At 38.2% G+C, this 16,102-nt stretch overlaps 1 protein-coding gene across 3 annotated transcripts in view; it reads right to left on the reverse strand.

Moving 5' to 3' along the window:
• MATR3 (matrin 3) overlaps positions 1–15,865 on the reverse strand; it is a 97,371-nt gene extending 81,506 nt beyond the window's left edge. Inside the window, exons 1-3 of one of the 3 annotated variants that reach the window (XM_069199315.1) lie at positions 15,778–15,865; positions 6,901–6,945; positions 5,302–6,358 (exon numbers count right to left, since the gene is read on the reverse strand). In XM_069199315.1, coding sequence (XP_069055416.1) covers positions 5,302–6,189 — 888 coding nt within the window. In that variant the 5' untranslated portion in view covers positions 6,190–6,358; positions 6,901–6,945; positions 15,778–15,865. The remainder of the gene's footprint in view (positions 1–5,301; positions 6,359–6,900; positions 6,946–15,777) is intronic. The other 2 variants (XM_069199314.1, XM_069199316.1) reach the window with 2 other exon arrangements.
• Between the last annotated feature and the right edge of the window lie 237 nt (positions 15,866–16,102).

Below are 16,102 nucleotides of genomic sequence, written 5' to 3' on the forward strand. Positions count from 1 at the left end.
CAGTCAAGATGCTGAACATCCCAATAGGATGTCACAGACCAAACTCAAGAGGGTACACGGGTGACCCTGATTTAGCGTTTAATATTGAGAAAGTCAAGAAAAGAACCCAATGGTTTTGTAGCTTATTAACAGTCGCATATCCAAAACAAATTCCTGAGGCAGTCTGTGCCTACTGAGGGACTGCATGTTGGCAAGAATAAAGAATGGCTTTTAGTCCCTTAGTTCGAGCCAGTAGACTGGAATCTTTAGTTTCAAGCTTTTGTTAAATGTTTGTTATGTTTTGGTAACTATAGTGGAAGAGAAGCAGACTACATGAATTTTAGTGCCAACTGGAGTAAATCCATGTGGGAAAAGCTTTCAATCCATATCTTTAGCAAACCCAACTCTTACCAATCATGTTTAAAATCAGGTTTTAACAAGGTTCAGACAGAACATTACCTAAGTGCCTCAAAACCTTTGCATGTCACACTGAATGCTACAAATACACAAATTGTGTAAGGGCTCACAACTGATTTATTTTATTTTTTAAATCTTCAGCTCTACAAGGGTATGTCAATTTGGGGTTCTATCATGACAGGAGCGAGGCCATCACTCTTTGTTCGGTGAATTTGAAGTGAAGGAATCTGCTTCATTCAAGTTAAGACAAGAAAACTGGTGCTAGGAGGAAGGCGGCTCTATTCTAATGAAATGCAGTTAGGCAGGTCAATCTTACCACCAACGTAAAAAGTATGCCTACTCTGAATCAGACAGGAGATCAAAAGGATATTTTAAGTATCTTTTGCATATATATTTTTTTTTTTTCCAGAGGCAAACTAGGAACTGTATACCTCCAAAATCAGTCTGACGGTAATACTAATAAAATGTGTACCAGCGTGAAGGGCTTGAATTGAAATAAAAACTACCTAAGAGGGAACGGAGGAGGATGAGGAAAGGGTGGTTAGTGCAGGGTAAGGTACATACTGCAATTTCTTGAAGAACCAGAATCAAGAAAATTTTGAAACATCTGTAAATAATTTGAGAATGACAGTTCAATCTCAAGAAATCTAAAGTTTAAGCTTATAAACCATGGAGTCACGTTTGGGGTAAGACTCCCCCATTATGAATCTTCAATTTTTTCTTTTTTTTTTTTATCTTTGATGACCTATGAAGGCTATTGGAGCAGGGAACAAGCAATGATTGACTCATATAAGCTCCGTTTCCCAGCTAATCATAAAGCAGTCAACTTGGAACGTTCACTCCCTCTTTGGTTTGGCTCTTCAGCTGTTCGCAAGCTAGGAGATCAAACTTGAAAAAAAGTTCCAAATGAGTGTAGCTAAACATAACTCAATGCTAAAAACATCCCAGGCAAAGTAAAAGGCCTCAAGACTTCCACAATGGCCATTCTAAAGGAGCTGGAACATTACCTGGGTCTGAAGCTCAAGTTTCATTCGTTAAAATCCTCATACACCTTAGAGTACCAAATGGAATAAAGCAAACTAAAAGCACAACAATTAGCAGTGACATTTGACTGAAGGAAGGTGGCAGAAAAACAGTGTCTTGCTATACAGAAAACAGACTTGCTTTGGCTTTCTCAGGATGCTAAGTTAAAGTGAGACTTTCATGCCAATAAAAAAAAAAAAAAAAATAACATGCCACTGTAAGGGGGGGGGGGGGGGGGGTGAGAGGGTGAAGGAGATTAAGTCCCAAGCTCTACTCACTAAAGTACTAAATAACCAAGACTTTACCTACAGGAAAACACTCAGGTTTGCCATTTAAAAGGGGTGGGTGCCATTTATGGACTTTCTCCCAACAAAACAATACTGGGGATGTACTTTCAATTTAAGGTTGCAAATGTATTTCAAGATAACAGATACTGCAATGGTCAACTGAGCTACTGGGAGCATCATCTTGAGGAGAATTTGAGCAATGTAACGTGGGACTTCAGTCGGGGTTCACATTTGCAAAGATAACTGGGTGATACTTTCTCAGTAGAACTGGGTAGACGCTATCCACAAACACTAAGAGGGGGGCCATTATGCATCCAGCAACAGGTCCAGGAAAATGAGAAAGGAAAAGCTTAAGTACTGATCCTCACTACAGCTACACAAGCACAGAAGCGAGAAGCGTAATGCACACCCAAAACATGAAAAGGGAAAGAAGAAAAAATTAGCTAGATACATAGCATCAGAGGACCATAACTCAAGTAAAATGAAATGATACGAAACCTATCAGTTTCTCCGGGTGGCGTGAACACAGTTTTTTATTTTGAGGATTGGCAGTTGGGGGGGGGGGGATACTAACCAACACATAAAATGCTTTTCCTCTAAGTGGGAAAGAGCTGGCAGTGGGCTTGAATGGAACTGAGGTGTAAAAACGGGCGTTTCTTGTAAGTTACCATTGTTAGTGCATTTATTATTGTTCAACGTTGTAGAAAATCCTGGAAAACCAGCTAGTGCAGAAGCCGTCAATAATAGGCAGTGCAAGACAGTTTGAGAAACTACTCTATGTTACTTAAGAGATTATTAAACAGGGGCTTGCAAGTAATAAAGCAAAGAAAATCACCACCCTAGGAGCTGGGCTTTAACTCAATAAGGAAAATAAGGTGCACACATGGTTCTATTCTCTAGGCCACCGGTTGGGTGCGTGAGGAGCACATAGGAGGGAATGAAGAGGAATAAGGGTGCTCAAAATGGCAAATGAAAAACTGAAACTTTAAGATACCATATAAAGCTGTTGTAATGATGTAGATCACTTAATAGGTAAGGTCAAATATTCAGCAATCCACACAGTGACACACGATGCCCAGTTTTATTGATATATATTACAGTAGAAACAAGACTTCAAACAGGAGCGTCGCTAGGAGAGCAGTAAAGTACTCAATTCTGAAAGGAGGAAGACAACAAGTGCTAAGTAATCAATGCAGGAGTCAGCTGGCTTCACTCCAGGCAATAGTGGCCACTAGATGAGTTTTTAGCCTTCAATGAGGGAAGTAAACTACAAATCTATGGTGGACTTCTTTCTTTGTGATAGTCCAAATAAAGTGGATCAGCACCTAAACCATACCAGTGAGTAGGAGCAAGAGGAAAACAAATCATTCTCTGCAGGTTTATTTGTACAGCAGCCACAAGATCAACAGTTGTCGTTTTAGGTCATTATCTCTTATCACACGTGTCCTGGAATAGTACAAATTTACAGGTTTATAAACTGGTATTCCAGACATGGTTGCTCTTTAAATCCTAATGTAATTAGGATTTCAGTCGGCAATCTGCACTGCATGTTTTTATGAGTAGGTTGCTCAGTTTCATTTGCTATTCTCAAGTAACTACACAGATGTTTGGATGGTTTACGTTCTTACTTAGGTAATTTTCTTTTTTCAAATGGTCATTTATGTACTGTTCCAGTACACAACTAATGCCTTAATGGGCTAAAAGGAAAATCAGTGTATACAACTAGAAAATTATATTGTATTAAAAATCGGATCCCCTACAATCGCATGAATTCTAAATGATTATTCTGAAATAGCTATCTAGCTAATATATGAAGAAATTCCAAACTTAACTAAACCTTAATTTGTGTCTGTTACTAAGTGCTTTGTCGGGTAAATCTTAAAAGCATGTTTTCAAGCAAAAGGCAGTGAACACCCCCAGCACGAGGACTTTTTTTTTTTATTATTACAAAAACACCAGTTGACTTAATATTTTTTTGGGGTGGGGCAGTACTCCCTGAAACATGAGCATTTTTCAAGAAAAACAGACAGAAGTAAGAACAGGGGCTCTTTGTCCAAATAGGTAACTATGAAACTACTTCTAGGATATTAGCACCCAGTCTGTAAACTTGAAAGTTATATATAAATGTACCTAATGACAGCAGATCTATGCAATATTTATGTTTGAGTCCATTAATTTCTCATAAGAAAAATTGGTCTCCCAGATCTACTTTAGGATCCCATAAAATTATCTGGGTTTATCAGGAGGCAATAAAGACAAGTATATTAAGACTTGTTACATACTATTGGAGTGAAGATTTAAGTTCACAGCACCACCATAAAACCGGAAAGATTTAGCTTCAACCATATTTTCAGCTATGATCATTTTCACTGGGAATTGTTTGGTGACATCATAAGACAAGTTGCATCCAATTAAATTGCTCAACAGGTTATCAGCATAGGTTTTAGGATTATTTCAGAGCTGCACTCCAATTTAAACAACCAGTGTCATTAATATTTTTTTCAAAAGTTGTATTGAAAGCTATCTGTAGGTTTATCAATGCTAACAAGTTCTGCACTAGTGCCCAACAATGGTCAAAGAATAAGACAAGTGGAAAAAAACATAACAAATACAACTGTGTGATCACTTTGGTATGCCACTTAAAGGGCTACATCTCAACTTAATCACTAAAGCAGATTGCTAAAATTAAAGAGACGTTTTGTAAAAAATAAACTAGTAGATAAGCACACAAAACCAATGAAAAAAATGAGGGAAGGTGGTATAGTTCAAGTGGGGAAAAAATGAGGGCTAATCATTCTGAACGTGGAAAAGGGTTGCATGTACATTTATGGTCACGATTTTGTGCACTATGTGCAGAATAGTAACAACAAAGTAGGTTTGTTGCAAATACTAGTAACACAGGCAGCATAACATTGGTTTAGTGCAAGAATTGCAGAAAGAGCCCTCTCCGTGATTACATAAAACCACAATGAACTATGGAGTAGGACTTGGCTATTATATATACTTATGAAAAAGTAAAACAAAATATGGAAAGCATTAAAATCTGATCAAAACGTTGAGAATGTAAGCAATTTTACATGGCTAGAGTGACTTCAAAAAAGCAAGACTGAACACATCTGGAATAATAAAAAAAAAAAAAGATGTAGGAGATTCAGCAGGGCTATACATTAACTTGTGGGCAAGGAGAAACTGGAATTGTGGCAAAAACAACTGTATAGTAATTGTCAAAAGAAACTAAGGAATAATAAAGAAATTATTTGGAAATTTTAATGGTAGAAGTGCTGACGAAATGCCAGTTATGGGTCTATAAGAACATGAAAGCAGGCTAAACAGCAAGACATCCTGATAAAGAATAGGAGCCAGGCTATGTAGCCATCTGGCTAAGCAGAAAGTATTAATGTATAGCCCTGTTATTTTAAAAAAGAAAATGTTAAAAAAAAGACTTGCAGACAACTTTTGAGATAGATTAGCACAAGTGTTTGAATGCACGGTTTCAAAGTTAGAAAACAGTCAATAGGATGCGTCTAAGGAGCAGCGAATAGTAAAGTCTGCAACAAAGAAATAAGTTGAAGCATCTTATTTTCTATACACTCACCTTGTTAGAGTGAATCGGTATATCGCATAAAGAACACAGGTACGGATAACCTTTCGGTAACAATCCATGGAAGTCCTCAACATTGCTACTTGAAGGAGTTCCTCTCTTTTTCTCAAAAAGAGACCTCTCTTGCCCAGCACCACGACCCCCTCGCTCATAATCTGCATCAAATTTTCGGTAGGACGAGGAGGCCTCAGGATAGAAACTATCATCTCTAACTCTCTCGCGATCTCTTAATCTATCTTCAAAATCCATTCTGTCATAATAACCTGACTCTTTAGATCGATTTCCATGGTCATAATCTACCACTGGGTTAACAGGGCCATGTTCTTCAAAACTCTCTCTTCTAAGGGGCCTTGACTCTTCCCAATCATCCCTAGGAACTCTATAGGTTTGCTCTCGAGAAGCAGATCTCCCTTCTCTACTATAACCCAATGAAGCACTTTCTTCAGTCCTCCTCCTTTTAAGCTGTAAAAGAATCTGGGGCAAGTTTTCTGGAGTTATTTTATCCTCTGGATATCGACTTAATTCATCTAAATCTCTAGCAGAAAGACCCAAGCTGGCCAAAATATTTGTAGCTTGGTCTGGATCACCACGGTGCTGAGAAGATGGCTGACCTCTACTTCCAAAGTTGAATTTAGATGGTACATTATGGGTTGAAGCACTAGATGACAGTGCACTATGAGAGCCTTGCTGATTCAATGAAGAATTAACACCGAGATTCATTAGGCTAGCAAGGCGTGCAGTACCTTGCGTCATTCTTCCAAGAGAGCCTGGTATATTTAGAGAATGGGTAGCAGCCAGAAGGCCGAGTCCTGCTGAAATTTCACGCCCATGATGACCTTGGGACTCTCTATTTAGCGAGGACTGTTGGAATGATTTGGACATTGCAATGCTACAGATATTCTTCTTTACAAATCAAAACAAAAGGATGGCTGCAAGAGATGTTCTAAAAATTTGAAAAAAAAAAGTAAGTAAGCTTCAGTTCAAACGCAACAGCAAGAAAGAGGATCAGTGTTTGAGGAGATTCTTCTTCAAGCAGAAAACGCCGACAACTCTGTAGAAAAATAAGCAATTTTAGTCACAGTCAAACAGATGCAATGTAAAATGCAATTGTGCATCAAGAAGATTAAAATGGACAATTCTCAGATTAAAAGGCAAATCCTTAAGATTCAAGTTGGACTCAATGTGTCATTTAATTATTCTTAAGTGTATTGTATGTAGATCTAATACAAGATGTGCTTTATTTTAACAAGCGTACTTTTTTTTCACTCATGTCTTAACATTACTTTAAGAGTTAACCACAAAGAGGAACGCAAAAACTTAATGATGCAGGGATTTAATCACCAGTGACAGTGGAGAGTAAGAAAAGGAACTGAGGTCTGGGCAGCAAATAGAAATGATCTTGTAGGAAAGATGTAGAAGTTGTAGATTCAGTTTAAAAGGAATATATGCTTAGGAAAATGATAAAGACAAAACACGAGGAAATGTATAGACTTCTTAAAAAGCCCACTATAAACCTGGCAAAATATATGGAGCAGACTGCGTTGACTAGGCAGAGTAAAACAAAAACTGGGCATTAATAGTTTTAATAACTACCTTCACATTAGTTAACAGGTCTTCAAAAATGTTCAATTTGTAATCCTGTGGAAAGATTTAAAAATAACGCAATTTACAAAAAAAAGCAAGAGACCAGTAAAAGTGGTATTTTCAAGAAGTGGAGGTATAAATCTATCCTCATCAAAAGGACAGTGTCCTTGCTGCTGATTACTAGAAGCATAAGGGCATCAGATAAACATTTTTGGACAGATTTTTTTACCACAAATCAAATGATGCAAGAGTCAAAGCACACAAAAAGTGAACCCTGGGAATCCAAGACAAGTTTGTGCTAATTTTGGACTTAATTGAGTTCGCAGTATAACAGTGAAATGGCATTTATCAATACTGCATGTGTGTTTTCCAATTATCTTCACATTTAGGATTATGCTGAACACCCACACGTTCGCTAGAAACGCCCAAAAAAACTGCTGTGTTTTTATTTGGACCCACTATACTGGAAGATACACAGGGTTACTTGAGAGTTATGGCTTTGAGACCATAAACTAATGAGGCGTCACAATGTTAAGAGACACAATGTGATTAGCACTGAATCAAAAAGCAAATGTCGCAAAGCTATATGGCTTAGCGCAACCATAGGAACTCAGAAGTACAAAACAAATCCTAGATACATGACAGTTGAACTGCTGAGCTTGTGACAAATTTGTACTTAAAGAACATGATGAGATGTTTAGTCCCTATTGGAACGTTGTGAGCTCAGCCAACGTTACAAAAACATTGATTGGTGATTTTTTTAGTTAATGGAATGAACAGAGCGAACAAGTGGGATCTAGAGTCCAGATTTATGGGAAATCATAAAGTGAACAACTTCTTAAATTGTACATCTACAGCAAGCACCAAAAATATCTATGCAGAAATAGGGAACCAACTCATAACAACGATGTTCAGTTACAGGTGAACCACAATATGCAGTTTGTGGGATGCAGTTAAAAAGCAAAATGTCAAAGTAGAACGAGAATTTCTTGCAAGATATAAAAGATAGAACTCATTTTAAAGTGTACCAAAAGGACTTAGTGTACTTTAGATTCAATCAAATTAATAAAATGCATAAAGGGGACAAAATACGCAATCAGTACTGTTAATCAAAAAACAGTGACCGTTTTATATTTTCAATACTATATACATTGTAGCTTGAGATGTATAGGGACATCAGACAAGTTACTACTTGAAGCTTTCCTACAAGGTGGGTTAGTTTTTTGCACTGAAATCATTTTTGACTGGGTGGTGCGTCACAGAATACTTGAAATGGGATGTATTAAATACATCCCTTTTAAATTCAGATTGATTATGCATATTTAATGAGGTGCGTGGACAAGCTCCAAAAATACCTACGCAGTGACAGGAGAAAAACAGTTACAAAGTATACTTCATGAGAACTCCCCAGCTAAAAGCTTGAGTTCTGTCTCCCAAAACCTCTGCTGCTGTGACGAGATTAAGAAACTAGGCAATCCAAATATCTTCTCTATAATACAGAACAAAAGACATTGGCGCGTTTCAGAAAGGCTACCAGAATCAGGCGACGAGTCGTGTCTCGGGAAAAAAGAAAGGGGAAAAAAAAACAATTCTCAGGAAAGGCTGGATATCACGGTCCTTGAGTGGAACACCCCATTTACCTAGTTAGCAGCTATGTATCCCAAAGCTGGAGAAGGTGCAGTTTCCTAGTGACATTATACAGTGCTCTGTAGTCAGGACCTTACATTTCTAATCCACGGAGGTCGTTTTTATGCAAACACCATCAGCCAAACACACCAACTCAACAACCAGAAAAGTTAGCCTTCATTCTTGAATTCGAGTTTTGTTTTTGCCCGTTTAGTCATGTAGTCCATGATAGGCACCCAGTAATTATTCAGACAGTTACTCAATGGATGTGTCCGGATGGGGAGGTGTGGAGCACAAAAAAATAAAATAAAAATAATAATAACACCCCCCCCCCAACAATACAAGACCAAGTGATATCAAGACTAGAAGCAAAAAATTCACGCTGGGAAACACCAATATGGCTACCAAAATGTGTTGGTTCAATGAAAGCCAAAGCAGAAATAACAAAAGGGTTATGTTTTAAAGCGAGACAGCAACAACAGTTTCTGTTAAAATGATAATGACGGTAACAGGAATGGTCAAGAGAACGACTTTCACATCAGCAATTGAGGTGCGAAAAGACCATCAGTGCTTCCAGCAAAGTTATCAATCGTAAGCTGTTGACAAAGGGAGCTTAATAATAACAAATTCGCAGAAAATAAATTCATATAATGTTATGTAGGTTACAGTGGCAGTTCTTTTTCCAGGGTGAAGTCTGAAATTGATTTGCCATGGCGATTTCAGAACTTTGCAAAAGGTTTGAGACTTGACAATTCCCACGGGGATGACATTTGTGACCAAGCGATCGATGAGCAGTTTGTCTTCAGTGTTCCATTAGATTGCATAACGGCATAAAAAAATTAAAAAAAACCTTACCTATATGAGTAAGATTTTTTTTTTTTATAACAAAAAAAGGGATCACTGGTAGAAAAAGTGAAGCAAAATGGGACCTCTCTTGGCAAACAGAGCAGATATGCAACTTTCACACAGAAAGTTATGAGGTGCCTTCAACATTCATACATTTAATGCAGAAGTATGAAAATCACAAACCATAGGCCCAACCGGATGTTTAAAACAAACACTAGAACCGTCAATATGCCTTTTAGCAACCAACATGGAAAGCAAGACACCCTTCAAAATAGTCTCATCAATACCCCATCTGTGAGTGAACATCTCTGAACCTGTTTGGTGTGCAAAAACACTTAAATTTATTTTTTTTAATTGTGACCATGCACATCAGAAATAAAAATAAATGGTTTGATTTACCAACTATCAATCTGTTAAATACAGCTAGCTAAAAACTAAGGAGAAAAACTGAATGTAAATCTTTTTTATAACCGTAAAGAGTGAGAAGAATTTTGGCATCTTTCTGCTTAAGCTAGCTCATTAACTGTTCTTCTGTCTTTGTACTGTCTGAAAGAATTATAAGAGGTCCATAACTTATCTGAGCATCTAAAGTGTGATGGGTTGTAGGTGTGCAAGAGGGCTGAAAATGCACCGTCCGATTAGCACATATTATAACTGGGGATTCAGTGTTCCTTACACAAATGGCAAGTGAATACCTTGAGTACAGTAATTGCTTGTTTCTACTCTTTGCAGATGAGTGTCTAACGACAGCTATAAATTAAAATCCCACCCCCTTCAGACATGATCACCCCCTTTACTCCCCACCACAAAACAAGGTCAGGGACATGTCAATGAACTGCCTAGACACATACTCCGACTTCATTGTTACACTTATAGCTGCAAAGCTGAAATTGGGGCCTGCCTTCATTGGTTGCATTACACTCCAACTCATTGGGTCTTAGACAAAGACAAGTGGGAAGTATCAGATGTATACTCAGTTAAGTAGATAGGGCATTGAGGGGGGTCACCAAATTGCAAATGTCAGTAATTTCAGACCCAGATCGCTCATTTATAGAGTGCATTACTGAATGTATAGGCATGTGACTGAGATTATCTTTAGAAGCCTGCAAAGTCTTGAAAGTGACCACATCTCTTTAATGTGTACCTCCGTGGAAAATGGATCACACTACGGCTTTAAATAAACACGAAGTTAAGGGAAGCTGCCAATCTTGAATGGCTCAGTCTCCCCGGTTAACCAGGAAAGCAGACAGACATTTCTAAATAAAAAAAGGTCTAAAAAGATGCAACCAAATACAACATTTTAGGTACTCGTTGCATAACACTGAAAATGCCAAAAGCATGCAAGAAGTGCAGATCCAATTAAATGTGGCTTTTTTTTTCTCCTTAACTTTTTTTATGTCTTACATCTCAATTGCAATTTGGGGGGGGGGGGGGGTGTCGGGAGAGACAGGCACTGTCGCTCAGATGGTATTTGAGACAGTTCATTTAATGTGACTGGAAATGATATGTCTTCTCTTGGAGGCCCAGAAACATGCCCTTTTGGCTACTGCAGAGCATCAAAGAGCCAGAACATTTGTTACATTTACAAGTCCTGTGGAAAATTAGACCATGGCAAGTGTCCCACTACCATACTCTTTATGAATTCCGTTTAGCGTGCTGTATGAAACGTTTTTAAAAGGGGGGTGGGGGAGGAGGGGGAAAGAATGTGGTGTACAAATACTAATTAATTCAATGTACAGTTCTAAGATATTGTTTGAAGTATTTAGCTGATCTTTCTCTGGTATTTTGAGTTTCTCATACTTTTTCAAAACAATGACCTTGTCCCTATTGGCAAAGCCCAAAAGCCTAGCATTGACATCGTAAAGACAAGATCTCCTGTCTTTACCAATGCTTGTATTCAACTGGTTGTCCCAGTAAGATTCACTCCCATCCTCTGCTGACCAAATGCATGCAGAAAGGCTGCTGGACTAGTGTCAAGAATGATTTTGTTAAATCCAATACCAATGAGTGGAAATGCGTTCAGCTGCAAAGGCAAATGGATAAGGGTACATGAACTCACGATGCTTTAGCAGAACACCAAAATGGAGAACATAAGAACGGGACTAAGCATTGTAGATTGAAGACATTAATCCAAACGTTTTTGCCTATAGTTACCCAGCTCTTCTTCGCTCTTTGCTATGAGACAATGCAGCATAAGAGCAAATCCATGAAAGGTAAATGATAAACATGATTTCCACACAACTCTGTCAGAGTTATAGTAGCAACCAACAAATTTAGAGGTGCCGATAAACCAAATCAAGAATTCGGATGCAGTGTCCACAAATAACTTTGAAATTCTGCTTGCTCAAGACGTACAATGGCTAGGTTTGAGCAAAATAAAAAGATTACAATGTAAAGCAGACCTTGCTTTTTAATCTTGAAAGACAAACAAGAAACTGCAAATAAAGTGAAATACAAACAGCATACTGTGAACATTGGATTTAATTGGTGCAGCTGTGTTCTTTGTTGATTTACTTTAAACTCGCCCAAAGTAAGCTAAGATAAAGTCTAACCTCAACAGTTAAGTGCAGATTTCAAATATTCATAATTTCATATAAACAATTTATAAGGAGGGCTGTTTCAATTCCAAATAACAAACCATGTTACAAAAAAAAATCACTATCAGAAAGTACTGATTACTATAAATTTTGCTTTGTCGCTTTTAAATGCTTAAAAAGCTACCTAAACATTTGTTGCAGCAAATTCGAAGGCATAAAACTGCAAATGTTCTTATTTTAATCCTAAAGTTCCATTTTCTGATCCATGACAAGCATGAGCAAAGGTAGATATGACTGACTCGCTAGCTACACCACACAAATAATTTTTAGAAGAGCATAGTATCTCTCTGATTTATAAACATCAGCCTACAACTATGCGTAAACTTTAGAAATGTATTGTGCTCGTTTATTGACTCCGAGTGGTTTCAAAGCAATGCATCTATAAACTAACCTACTTGTTGGCCTCATACTTGATAGCTCTGTATCAAGTAGGTAACTAGATGTCAGTCTTTATTCTAGGGGGTGAATTCTCATTCCAGCTTAAGTCCGGTCTGACTTAAAACATTATTTCTATTGAATTTCTGAATTCTCTTATATGCTGGGTGATCTGCCCAAAATATAACCTCAAACACGTGGATTAAATTTTGAGAAACTTTAATGATGGTACTGACGTTGTGTTTTCCCACTATAACCAAGCGGTTCTCAACCAGAGTTCTGTGAAGCCTACTGGGGTGCACTGTGGCAATTAAATATTAGCCAAGTAATGATGCATAAGTGCATATAAAAGCAGCGTTTAATATTTTAAAACATTAGTGTTAAGGAATGTGAAGTGCAAGTTAATAATGAAGCTGGTATCCGTGGCTTAATTTGTGTGATCAGCCTTAGCATGGATGAATGGTAGCCAGGGTCGAAGTACTGATATGCGCTGACAAAAAGAACACGCACTATGAGCACAAAAAACAAGTGATATGCTATAACCTAGCATATCACTTAGCCTTTAAGAAATAAAACCAAATTGTAAAAAGCGCCATCCTTCCCATAAAACTGATTTTTTTATGAATGGTTTAATAATTACTCCATACTGTGTGTATTTGCTTAAAGTATATTTGTACACTGTTTTGCAGATTAAATAGTAGAAAGTTTAGACAAGGGTTTCCAGCTTCCATTGGTAATTCAGGGGGAGTCGACAGAAAAGAAAAGATTAAGAAAAGCTGCTCCAAGTCAATAATGTACAGATGTTTTCATGGTGCACAATCGTTCTGCAAAACTGAACGAATTTTTGATATTACAGTCGATGGTGGTTAATTGTTTACCCTCTATATGCAACAGCGACGCAACAGAACAGTTGCTATCAAAAACCCTTGCTTCTGAGATTTTAAATAGCAATTCTTGACCGAAGTATCTTAAAATGTGCAGACTAATCTGAAGCAGACTTGGGCATTATTCCCAAATTGTTATGACTTAGTGTTAAATGTTAAACCCTTTGATGACCAAATACATTTCCATAACTTCAAAATCTTTATCTCCTAACCAGAATGTAACAGTACAGTATCTTAGGGTTCTGGTACACTGAACTATACATAGAAAGCAGTCGAGCACACTGAAAGTAAACGGAGAATTCCCCCTGAACAGCTGGTAAATTGCTGCTGCACTCGGCTACCTACTATTTGGACGATAAAACGTAGTTTTTTTTTTTTTACTCTGAGTTAACTTGACAGTTAAACCAATACGGATCATAAAGTTAGACCAGATGTGCAATACTCTTGGTGGAATATACTTGTAAACTCAGATAAACTTAATGTTACATTAACCTATAATGTGTTAAAAAAAAAAAAAAATAAGTAAATGTAGTCTGGTTACTACTGAGAAAGAACTGCTACAATTCCTTAAAAGTAGCGTCATGACGTGTTGAGATTAACACGACGAATTAAGCCTTTAAGGGTTATGGGGAAACTAGAGAGGGATTTATTAATTATTCTTAACTGCTTTTACAGAAAGCATACGTGAAGAAAGTTATATGATTACCAATTTCATGCAGCATTAACTCACTCATGTAGTTAAATAGAAACCCATCAAGCAGGTTCCTCATATGTATTACAGCCAGATATCAAAGTGGGAGGGATCTGAGGGGCACGATTTGCTCATACCCTTTTTTATTTTAATTTTGACAAAAACAGTCCCCCTGCTTTGTGTTAAGACACGCTGGGACAGAAAATCATTTTGAGATGCCTCTGAGAAAGTGGAAGTGAAAAGCTCCCTATGTTATTAGGACGAGGGAGGGGGCGACAGCTAAACATAAAGGAAGCCTTCTTACCGAATGTCTGCGAAAAAATGAGAAGAAGAATAATTGGGTAATCTTCAAATGGAATGACTGCTTAGAGGCCGACACTAGCTTTGATTGATTGAGTCATTTGAAACTTCCTGATGACAAATATTTAATAAGTAAGGAACCAGGTGACAGCATAAATGCATAACTGTTCATAAATCTAAGATTAGACTTGAGGGCATGGTTGAAGACACGCACCGGCAGATTGGACAAACATCTTTGGATCAAAGGTGGTCGGAAGCTGGTGGTGGGGGTCAGGGATGGGCTTCCCTGATATCTTAATTTTTGTTCTTCTACTCGATTTTAGTATCATACTGCCAACTGTGATCGTTGCAACATGTATGTTTCGTATGCCATTATCCCCAAATGTATTTTTCGATAGACAGTTATGAACATTCTTTAACGGCAAGGTTGTACTCAAGCCACACATACAACTATCACGTTATCGAAATCAATAAAAGAACCATTAAAAAATAATTTTGCGACTAGCTATAAATTATTGTTAACGATACATTTATTTTCAATAATCCATATTGCATTAGGGCTCAATTTTTGAGTTGGTCTACTTCTGTGGCTTCCTTTCTGATTTTCAAATAGTTGCATGAACTACTTTTAAGTTAGCTGATGGAATAAGGACATTCTTGTTCGTATATTTGTAATGTGTGACTACCTTAATACATTGTATTTTACTTAAAGTAGAACACACAAACTCTGCCTCTCAAATCCACCAACAGAAGAAACACGATTAACGATAAATATCATCACTCGTCGAACCTTCAAAAAGAACACGTGGGTACATCTATGGGAGCTCAGGAAACTCAATGAAACCTACCCTCGGCCGTTTTAGCAAGCGTGTAAATTGCAGTATTATCCTTATCCAAGTGTACCATCCTATAACGAAACACAAGAAAGTGTCCAGCCAGGATACAGAACAGACGATTGAAGGGACTACTTCCGGCATCAACCTACATTAAATGAATCTCTGTACGGGTCAGCAAACATTACAAGCTATACCGGAGTAAGCACCTATGGGAGCGGGCCAGGGTCCTAAGGTACCCATGCCAATCTACAGGAGCCTTCTATCAAATGTTTTTTTGCAACAGTAATGCAACCCAGAGAGAATCCGAAAGTTGGTGCTAAAATAAGGATGACACAGTTCTTAAATGGACACCGGTACTAAACGTTTCCGAAAAAAACACTCGAGAGATAATTGGGTAACCAATGTATCAATTAGAGAGAAAAAACTGTCATTGAAACGTTGCTACGGCTATAAAAATAAATACAAAAAAAGACCTCCAAGCGTTTAAAGCACCAACACAATAGATTCAAATGGGAGAAAGAGCAGCAGTCTGCGCGCAGCGGCACTCGAGATGTGGAGGCCCAAATCGCCTCTTCTTGAATGAGTGCCCGTAATCCACCATAACCGAAGTAAACGGGTTGCATAGGAAGATTCAAACAACTCACCAACGCCGCACGTAGCAGAAACCGCGCGCGCGCGCCCCCCGAACAGACCTTTTTTAACAGAATTTTGAACGACGCCACATCTCCTACCTGCAACGCCCGCTCCTCGAAGGCGACAGAAAAAGAACCCACAATGCACTGCGCCTAAGAAACAATGCAACTGCGCCTCTAATCCTGCGCACGTGGGCGGGGCCTTGGGCAGCCATGTTATAAACGTGTTGGTGTCGCGTTTCTATTGGTGCTTTACGAACGGGAGGCTCGTTCACCTGACCCGAAGGTGGCAGCATTTTGGAACTACCGACAGCTTTATGAAATGTCGGGAGGGTTTTCCTGCAGAGTTGGAATTAAGAACTAGCATGCTGTCACTGCACGAGGAATAGGCTTGTGTTGTGCTTCATTAGCAGCTGTGAACAAC

This window comes from Pleurodeles waltl, chromosome 7 (genome assembly GCF_031143425.1).
Source record: "Pleurodeles waltl isolate 20211129_DDA chromosome 7, aPleWal1.hap1.20221129, whole genome shotgun sequence".
Taxonomy (NCBI): Eukaryota; Metazoa; Chordata; class Amphibia; order Caudata; family Salamandridae; genus Pleurodeles; species Pleurodeles waltl.